Source organism: Durio zibethinus, chromosome 2 (assembly GCF_047325235.1).
Source record: "Durio zibethinus cultivar Kanyao isolate XHJ-2024 chromosome 2, ASM4732523v1, whole genome shotgun sequence".
NCBI lineage: Eukaryota > Viridiplantae > Streptophyta > Magnoliopsida > Malvales > Malvaceae > Durio > Durio zibethinus.
The window spans coordinates 14,642,741-14,652,827 of NC_143163.1; the positions used below are offsets into that span (position 1 = coordinate 14,642,741).

At 34.2% G+C, this 10,087-nt stretch overlaps 1 protein-coding gene across 4 annotated transcripts; it reads left to right on the forward strand.

The window, feature by feature from the left end:
- The first annotated feature begins 556 nt into the window (after positions 1 to 556).
- Positions 557 to 9,244, forward strand: LOC111309331 (ADP-ribosylation factor GTPase-activating protein AGD3-like). 4 transcript variants are annotated; one of them, XM_022908412.2, is made up of 19 exons: positions 557 to 1,067; positions 2,168 to 2,244; positions 2,868 to 2,968; positions 3,246 to 3,316; positions 3,692 to 3,754; positions 4,034 to 4,078; positions 4,222 to 4,287; positions 4,405 to 4,452; positions 4,553 to 4,648; positions 4,740 to 4,781; positions 5,085 to 5,300; positions 5,420 to 5,551; positions 5,670 to 5,894; positions 6,145 to 6,231; positions 6,315 to 6,653; positions 7,035 to 7,180; positions 7,296 to 7,389; positions 7,967 to 8,454; positions 8,678 to 9,244. In XM_022908412.2, the coding sequence occupies exons 1-19, from the start codon at positions 1,023 to 1,025 to the stop codon at positions 8,787 to 8,789; spliced, it is 2,493 nt and encodes an 830-aa protein (XP_022764147.2). In that variant the 5' UTR covers positions 557 to 1,022; the 3' UTR covers positions 8,790 to 9,244. The 4 variants fall into 4 exon arrangements, with proteins under 4 accessions (XP_022764147.2, XP_022764148.2, XP_022764149.2 ...); XM_022908414.2 differs by lacking the exon at positions 557 to 1,067 and adding an exon at positions 1,424 to 1,444; XM_022908415.2 differs by lacking the exon at positions 557 to 1,067 and adding an exon at positions 1,553 to 1,575.
- The last annotated feature ends 843 nt before the right edge of the window (positions 9,245 to 10,087 follow it).

Sequence of the window (10,087 nt, forward strand, 5' to 3'; positions counted from 1 at the left end):
CTTGTAGATATTTTGATCAACAGCAAGTTCCACTGGAATTACCATTGATTTTTCTCTTTTTTTTTTTTTTTTTTTTTCTGGAGCAGTGCGGTAAAATTTTATTTTGATTAATCATTTTGGTACGACTTACGAGATGGACTGGAGTAGAGCAAGAAAAGGGAGGGAAGTTTAAGAATTTGGGTTTGGGTCCCGCTTCCTCAAGTGCTAAGCTTGCGTGACAGAAGCATCTCTCACTTTCTATGCTCCACAACCACTCGCTCAATCCGCGTGAACAACTCCCTCCTTGCACGAACAACCCAAAACGAAACCGTTGTCAAAGCCCGAAGCCACTTAAACGACGTAGGTTGTACCGACACTGTTAAAATTTGGCTTAACCAAAAGAAAATCCAATAGGGGAGGATGTCTCTGTGTTTTTATTTTTTCGCTTTTATGTAGGACTGGCGTCTCTGTCTCACTTCACACATGGCTTAGACCTTTTTTTTTTTTTTTTTTTTTCAGGTTAATTGAATGAATCAAATGGCCTAATCAAATATTTACTTGTTTTTCTCACTCACTCAATTCCCAAGACTTCCCCTTAAAAACGACAACCACTTCCTCTAATCAACATCTCCTGTTTTGTTGTCCCTTCTCCCTCCACTTGTTTTGTTGTTTCTCTTTTTTAGGGTTTTCTTTTCCTTCTTTCGGTTTTTTTTTTTTTCCTGCTGTGAAACCACAAAACAAATTGTACATAGAAAGTGAAAAAAAAAAAGCCGTAAACAAGCTTTTGAAGAATTATAAAGAAAATAAAAAATATCTTTCTGTTAACTTCAATGCCGCGAAATCCATCCTTGAGAATCGAGTTGATGAGCTGAATTTCTTTGTTAATTATCAATCTTTTTTTTTTTTTTTTTTTTGGTTTTGGCGGGTTTAAATCGGAGTGGAAGGGAGATCTGGCGGTGTGTTTTATTCTAGGAAGGATCGAGCATTGTTGTAATGATAATTAAGATTTATCGTAAAGAGAAGAAAGAATTGTGAACTCCGCAATGCATTTCGCTAAGCTCGATGACTCTCCCATGTTTCGTAAGCAGGTTAACTCTCTGTCGCTTCTCTTTACTTGGTTCGTACCTCTTGTTCGACGTGGAAGGAAGATGGAGACATTGTACATATGTGTTACTTTTTTTCCCCATAATTCCTTACGTATTTAGCTGAATTATCTCAGGTTCCAATTTTGATTGCGCTTCTAGTAACCTTCAATGCTCTGTTTGCGTTTGTTTGTTGGAGAAAAGTAAAGAAAAGAAAAAGCGAAACGGGAACTCCTTTTTCCCCTAGTTTTGTCCCTCTGATTTTAAGTAAACGGAGCATAAGCAGCAGCATTTGGCCGCTTCCGAGATCTGCTCTAGTTTTTGTATAATTAAAGAATTTTTTTTTTTTTTTTTAAATAAAGTTGGAGTATATCCGAAGTTAGGTAATTACCTTGATGATCAGTATCCATAATTGGTGGTTTTAAAAGCTGATTACAAGATATAGGTTGATTTTGATCTCTCCATGGTGTGCCATGAATTGTATTAGTTGAAACTATAGGGCTTTGGTTTTCAGGTGACCTGTTATGCTCTTAACTTTTAGTTAATTAAGTTCTGTTTATTATGAGAAGAGAAAAGAATGATTTCGGGTTGGAAGAATGAAATAATTACTTCAGAATCTTGTCGTTTCTTGTGAACTTTTCGTCTCATGAATATCTTTATTAAGTCCCTATCTTACATCCACATTTGTCTTGGTAAATACTGACTGTAGTGGGATGGAGTTTTTAATTTTGTTTTAAGACATTGTTAACCTTTACTATTATTCATGGTTATAGAGAAGACATATTATTGCTGTTGTTTCTCATGGATTTTGAAATATCATTATGCCTATTTGAAGATCATAGTTTGGTTAGCTTCTCTAATTTTAAGATACGCTTGTTGTTTCCTTGCTTTCAATTCAATAATAGTCATGATTTGCCCCTTTATTTTTATTTTAAGTTTCAAAGTGCAGTATTCAATTTCTTGTCATGTTAATTTTATGTTCTACACATAGTTACTTACTATTGCTCTGATGGACACTAATGCTAGAGCTTTACACAACAGTATATCTGTTTCGTTACTTATGGACCATGTATTGATAAATTTTTTTATTTTATTTGGTGAGACAGATACAATGCATGGAGGAAAGTGCCGAGTCATTACGAGAGAGAAGCCTAAGGTTTTACAAAGGATGTCGAAAATACACGTATGTTTTAGATCATCAAATTTATCTATGAATCTAATTGTTTTTATTAAGCAAGATCCTTTTTTTTCGTTATGAAAGATATGTACGATAATGTGAAATGGCCAAGCTTGAGTTTCTAAATTAAATAAAGAAATAGTCCAATATGTCTTTCATTGATGGGCAAAGATTGGTTGCTTGCTGTTTGTTTATATACCCCTTGAACATAAACGGTTTGTTATATGAATTAATTGTCATAACCTGTGTTTATTCTTAAATATCAGCTCCTTTGAGGAAGTCTCATGTTTTTCAAACTTTCTTCCTTACATGTGGGCCAAGTATCTGAAACGAAAACTAAATGTAACTTTGCATTATTTCAAAAAATTCCTTGTTTATGTATGCGTTCTCGACCCTCAAATAATGGATGGAAACTGTGTTAGGTTCACACCTTTTGTTAACTCAAGGATGCTTGATAGTCTTGAATTTCCTTACTGTTACTGTAAAAATGGTTACAGAATTGTAGCTCTCAACTGGAATAGACATTTATTTTTCTATGGTTTAGGAGGGGGGGGGGGGGTTGCTACTGCTTGCTATTGTTGTCATGAGTTTGTGAAATATTAATTTGCATAATTTTTTTCTGATTACAGTGAAGGACTTGGGGAGGGATATGACGGGGACATTGCTTTTGCAAGTGCGCTTGAAATGTTTGGTGGAGGGCATAATGACCCTATTAGTGTGGCTTTTGGAGGTATGTATTCGTTCAATAATTGTGCTAAAGTTGTTTATCATAATTGCTTGAATATTGCTCTATACATAAGCACCTTGAAGTGATCGGGCAGTCTTAAGTGGTAGTGGCTTTGTTTTTGTTGCTTTGATGGTTCTTCCTTTGTAATAGTTGTTGGGTTGATCTCCATAAGATATCGAAAAGCCTTCTCATTTTGTTCTTCGGTTCTGGCATCACATGAACTGATTAGAATTTTTGCAGCACCATAGCAGTAATTTACTACCTTGTTCTCCTTCTTTAGGGCCTGTTATGACCAAGTTCACCATAGCATTGAGAGAAATTGGGACATACAAGGAAGTTCTTCGATCCCAGGTAAATTTCTGATGTATTTTTTGATTATAAATATCAACTTTATTACTGATGAGTGACGGCCTCAGATAACTGATTTTGGATAAATTCAATTCTGACATTCTCCAACTGCAAGATGCTTACTGAAAGACTTGATAATCTTTTAGAAATTCAGTAACTAATCTTTTGTTGGTTATTTTCTTAATGGCTGTGTAAAATTGCAATGCACAAAACTTTTGAAAGCTGACCTGATGTCAATTTTTAGACTTTCTATTGAACATTGTGAGAATGCAAATGTTACAACTATGTTGAACTTCAACACTGTATATAGTTTATTGTCCAATCATATTGACTTACAATAATATTAAAAATTATGAACTGCTTTCTTTTCTTTCTCAGGTTGAAACCGAGCTAAATGACAGATTACTGCAGTTTGTCAATATTGATTTACTTGAGGTCAAGGTAACCACGAGTCCTTCATGCATATGAGATTTAAGCAGCCTTGTAAAGTTGGGAGGATATGGAACTAACTAAAAGTTGGGCAGCCCTATTAACTGTTGCTATGTAAAACAGTCCTTTTTGTTTTTTGGCCAACATAAAACAGTCTTATTAAGGGAAATATAGGTTGTTTATTTGTGCTCTGGTGTAGGTTCATCAAACGTTTAATAATCTGTGTATCATTCTTGATCATCTATTTTATTTGTTTAGCTTTTGGTTTTAAAAGATCTTGTCTCACTGCAGGAAGCACGTAAGCACTTTGATAAGGCTAGTCTCATTTATGACCAGGTGCTTAAGAAGCTAAATTTATTGTTCTAGTGCATTTTGTTGGCTTGATGTAATTAATGTTGCTTGAATGTGATGTTATATGTTTTGAGTTGGTCTAAGATCAAATTCAGAGTTACATTATACCAGTTAGAATAATCTTGCAGGCTCGTGAGAAGTTTCTTTCACTGAGGAAAAGTACGAAGAGTGATATTGCCAATGTTTTGGAAGAGGTATCTTTCAAAATGGCTTGATGGTTTCTAATTTCATGTATCTGATGTTCTTACCTATGTAGCTATCGAATTGATGAGAATTCCCTACATACTCTGACATCGATGGAGTTATTCTAGGAACTACATAATGCAAGGTCGAGATTTGAGCAAGCTCGTTTTAATCTAGTGAGTGAATTGCTTGCAGATCATTTTCTAAGTTAATTTTTCTGTGATATTTCATGTGGTTCAAGATATGTAATTAGAATACTGTGGTTTATAATTACAGGTAACTGCTCTTTCAAATGTTGAAGCAAAAAAGAGATTTGAGTTTCTTGAAGCAGTCAGTGGGAGTATGGATGCACATCTTCGTTACTTCAAACAGGTGATACATGGCAGGACTTCTCAATTTCTTTTTCATGGTTTCTATTACATGCATAATGCATTGCTTAGTACTAATTTTTTGTCAATTGTAGGGTTATGAATTATTGCATCAAATGGAGCCATATATTAATCAGGTTTGTTATTTTAAGTTTCCTCTAGACTGAGACAAATCTCTTTATGTCTCAGAATTAGCTCTCTTTTCTTCATCCATTTGTTTTCCACAAATGAAGAAAAATAATATCCCTACACTGAATACAATAACAGTTATCTGAGATATTAGTCATAGATGTTGCAAGATCCTGGTTTATAGTAGTATGGTCTTTGAAGCAAACCAAAGTGAAAAGAAAAATTGTATCTTGTCATTGTTGATGATTCCTACATTTGTGATTTCACTATGCTTGGACTGTGTGCTAATTGTTGAAATACAAGTTCTGCAGGTCTTGACCTATGCACGTCAATCAAGGGAAAGATCCAACTATGAGAAGGCAGCTTTAAATGAAAGAATGCAGGAGTACAAAAGGCAGGTTGACAGAGAGAGTAGATGGTCTTCTAATGGTTCTAATGGATCTCCCAATGGAGATGGTATACAAGCGATAGGTAGAAGTTCACATAAAATGATAGAGGCAGTTATGCAATCTGCTGCAAAGGGAAAGGTTTAAAGAAGATTTTAAGTTATCTCAGAGCTCTGTTTGTGAGATTTTATTAGTCCTATTGATGCTTTTGCATCTGTGTAACTGTCTCTCTCATCTAAAACTGAAAAATACTCCTACAGGTTCAAACCATTCGACAAGGCTATCTCTCAAAACGATCATCAAATTTGAGAGGAGACTGGAAAAGAAGATTTTTTGTCCTTGATAGCCGAGGGATGCTGTATTACTACCGCAAGCAGTGTAGCAAATCATCTGTAAGATTCTTCCCGCTCTCCCTCTTTGGGAAAAAACATTGAGAAATAGGGTGCTTGACTTTCATTTTGTGATCGATGCTCTATTCTGCTCTTATAATTTCTCTTTGTGTATTAATAGGGGTCTGGCAGTCAGCTTTCTGGTCAGAGGAATAGCTCTGAGCTTGGATCTGGATTATTGGGTCGGTGGCTTTCTTCCCATTATCATGGTGGTGTACATGATGAAAAATCTGTTGCCCATCACACAGTGAACCTGCTTACATCAACAATTAAAGTTGATGCTGACCAGTCAGATTTGAGGTTTTGTTTTAGGATAATTTCTCCAACAAAGAATTACACTTTGCAGGTATGGCTTAGGTGTAGGCTGTGTTTCTGATTAGGGTTTAACTTATAACTATCTATTTATGTTATTTCTATCATATGACTTTGGTGTAGGCTATGTTTCTGATTAGGGTTTAACTTATAACTATCTATTTATGTTATTTATATCAACCTAATGAGTGATTGTCGTGCCAAAGTTGTTGCATTTTTGTAGGATTAAGGATTATTATTTGGCATTGGTCCTCAATAATGTTTGTTTGTGCTTGTCAGTGCAGGCAGAGAGTGCACTAGATCAAATGGATTGGATTGAAAAGATAACTGGGGTTATTGCCTCATTACTTAGTTCTCAGGCTCCTGAGAGGGTAACTATTAAAGATGTAGCATGATTTTTGCTTGTTGATTTCCTTCTTGATATATTGACAATTATACTCCAATAACATTTCAGTGTCTTTCTGCTAGTCCCATGGGAAGTGGTCATCATCGATCTGCCAGTGAGAGTAGTTCATTTGAAAGTTCTGATTTTGATCATACTGCTGTTGAAGAATATACCTCTGAGAGAAACTTTGTTAGTGGACATAATGATCGCCAATCAAGAGCTTCACAACATCAAAGATCGTGTGTAAAAAATGAAAAGCCAATTGTTGTACTGCGAAGAGTATGTGGGAATGACAAATGTGCAGATTGTGGTGCCCCTGAACCTGATTGGGCATCTTTGAATCTGGGTGTTCTTGTTTGTATTGAATGTTCTGGCGTTCACCGTAATCTTGGTGTTCATATATCAAAGGTAAATTGAATAAATTATATACGACCTTTTTATGCATCTGTTTGTAAGAATCCTGTGCTAATTAAAAATAATGTATTTTATTAATCAATTGCTCTTTCTCTTGAATTTTCTTATTTTTAAAGAATAAATGGTTCAGTAATCAACATTGTAATACAAATAGGATGAAAATTTCTATCTACTATTGATTGAATTCTAAGAATTTTGAGAATAAAGGGAATAGTTAGTCTCTTGCTTGTTGGAGTTTGGATTAGTTTTCTGTGGACTACATTGGTTTTTGCTGACATGAATTCTTTTAGCTGGATAAAACTGTCACTTGGTAATGGTATTGATGTTGCCTCCTCATTTATGTAGTTCTTAAGATTTTGTTGGCTCATATTTCAGGTTAGGTCACTTACACTTGATGTAAAAGTATGGGAGCCTTCTGTTATAAGTTTGTTTCAATCTCTGGGTAACACCTTTGCTAACTCAGTTTGGGAAGAATTGTTGCATTCAAGAAGTGCTTTCCATGTTGATCTTACCCTCACAGGGTAAGGAATCATTTTCTTTTTCTTTTTTATTTTTGATTAACATAAGATAATAATATAAAACCAAACTTGATTCTCTTTCTGGTTGTCACTAATGCTCATTATTCTGGTGGTGAAGCTTTTACAAGTCTGATAAACCGCAGCTGCTTCTTACGGGCAAACCTTGTCATTCTGATTCTATATCTGCAAAGGAGAAGTTCATTCATGCAAAGGTTTAGCATTTTTCCTTCTACTCTAGTCTTTACATTTTTATATTAGCGATAGTTGCATATGGGTTAATATAGAAGCAGATCTTGTCTATGCCTTTTCCTTGGATGTTAGATAATTGTATTTTAATTATGGCTTACAAGGCAAACATATGCATGATAACAGATATAAATTAGATTTTGGGGGGTTTGCTGGACAAATATTAATTCTAGAACTTATGCAAAGCAAATAATTACTTGTGACTCCTTCAACTTAAACTTAACAATTGAGCTGTCAACAACTTGAATATTTGCATTCTACTTTAAATGCCACTTGTACCCTCTTCTTGTTTTTGTTTGTTTTTTTTGTTTTTCTTTTCGTCTTAATGCTGGGCATAAAATGATGTTGTGGATAGCGTGGAAGGGTAGACCATCTTCTGTGCGTTAACTCCAATCAATATGACTTTGGTGCAGTTCTTTAAATTTGATGATTCATGAAAGCCTGAGAATATTCTCTGGTGCAAAAATATAACATTTTTTAAATTTATAATTATTTGACATGTGAAAACAATTGAAGGAATTTTATGTTTTCTTATGATCTCAGTATGCAGAAAAGCTTTTTGTTCGCAAGCCTAAAGACAAGCAACATTCTCATTCAGTGGCACAACAGATTTGGGAGGGTGTTCGTGCCAATGACAAGAAGGCTGTGTATCATTGTATTGTTAACTGTGAAGCAGATGTGAATGCAGTGTATGAACAATCTTTTGGGTCTTCATCAACCCTTGCCAAAATGATGCTACTGCAAGAACATGCAAATGCTGATAACAATTCCAGTTACATAACAGGGGATTCATCAGACAGATCCTCTGCTAGCTCTTTCAACTTGGTAGGTACCAGTGACGTCCAAACCATGGAAAATTTAGATGGTTGCACCTTACTTCACCTTGCCTGTGAAACTGGAGACATTGGCATGCTCGAACTTCTATTACAATATGGAGCAAATATAAATGCAATGGATTCAAGAGGTCAAACACCACTTCATCGATGTATTCTCAAAGGCAAAGCTGCACTTGCTAAATTGCTCCTTACCAGGTGATTTGTGGATCCTCAACATAATGGTTATATTTCCATCGTTTTCATAGCAGTTTACATGCACTTGAGTTATTGTTTTAATATTGCTCTTATGTGCATCTTGTATATTATGTCATATTCCTTTGATAGTAGATCACTGATCGATGTAACTGTTCTCTCTCTTTCACATCACTGATTCTGCCCTATTTGGAATGTTGCAAATATTTCTCATGGTTTTCTTTAGGGGAGCAGATCCACAGGCGTTAAATAGGGAAGGTAAAACCCCTCTTGAGCTTGCAGTAGAATCCGATTTTGATGACAGTGAGGTCCTTGCTTTATTTGACTCAAACGGGTAACCTCCGTGAAAAAGAAAAAGCAAAACGGGAAGTATGAATCAAACCTGAGCCTGAATCGTGAAATTTGAAAAACATTTTGGTTTTTTTTTTTTTTTGTGTAATTATTTTATCTATAAATTCAAGAGTTGATTCTAATTGAATGAATGTCACCAGTGTCTATGGTGGGGGGGGGGGGGGTGGGTTTAAGTGGTGCGGTGGGTTTGATTGCCTGCCCCCAAGGGCATATGTGCAAATGAGTACCTCAAGTCAATGCCTTAAGCTTTGAGGGGGGGCAATGTGTTGTGTTTATTAGATTGTTCCTTCTCTGGTGGAGCTGTTGAGTCGAGGATTTAGATTTTTAGGCCAATTCTCTGTTTGTACAATTGTTTTACTGATGCTTTCTTGTGGCTGTAATTTAATTGTTTGGATGGACATAATGAGAACATTTATGCAATTTTCCTTCTATTTCTTTTTTATATTTTTCCTCTCTTTTTTTCTTTCTAAATTACTTTTAGTATGAATAAATTAAGGGAATAAAAAAAAATGATCTAAATCTCAATCATTAGATTAAAAATTTCTCTTTCTTTCTCATCTTTCCTGCCAAAGTAATATTTTATTTATTTGGTGATTTTGATAAGTTTTAAAATAATATTTAATTACTGTCAAATTATTATTTTTTTTTTTGCTTCAGTCAATTAATTTATAACCCAAACTTTTGAATTGATGGTAATCAAGAAAATTTTTTTTTTACTAACAATAATTAATCTATACATCTCAAAATTACTCTATAAAGATAAGTTTAGTACATTTGGTATGTAATTAGCTTAGAATATAGCTTAATTCAAATTTAATTTGATAGTAATCAGACATGATTTTGAAACAAATTAAGTATAACAGCCTAATGTATAACTAACTCAATCTCATAAATTTGTAGATAAAAGAAGTTTTAAAAAAGAAGAAAGTGAACAAAAAATTAAAATAACAAATAGAGAAATATATAATAAAATATTTGTCTTTTCATGCAAAATTAACCTTGTAATTGAAGTTGTTACTTTTTGATGAGGTGAGCGGGTTTTTTTCGAATTAATGGGGTGAGAATAGCTTTTTCTTTTCCATTTTTTTTTTTTTTTGAAGTTTCTAATCTATTTTTAAATCCTTTTGATCCAATTAGATATGTGACTGAAAAAGATATTATGTGCTTAAGTTTTTTTGAACTCGTAATCTTCAAGTGTCAATTTTAATAATATGTCAATTGATATAAGAGATGAGAAAAGCTCTTTCAATCTAATCAGATTATGAATATTTTTTACCAAATCACA

Bases quoted from the DNA above. Each gene is read 5' to 3' on its own strand.
- LOC111309331 (XM_022908412.2), top strand. From the start codon at position 1,023: ATGCATTTCGCTAAGCTCGATGACTCTCCCATGTTTCGTAAGCAG. The intron at 4,079-4,221 runs GTGCTTAAGAAG...ATAATCTTGCAG, and splicing joins CTAGTCTCATTTATGACCAG to GCTCGTGAGAAGTTTCTTTC. The intron at 5,895-6,144 runs GTATGGCTTAGG...TTGTCAGTGCAG, and splicing joins CAAAGAATTACACTTTGCAG to GCAGAGAGTGCACTAGATCA.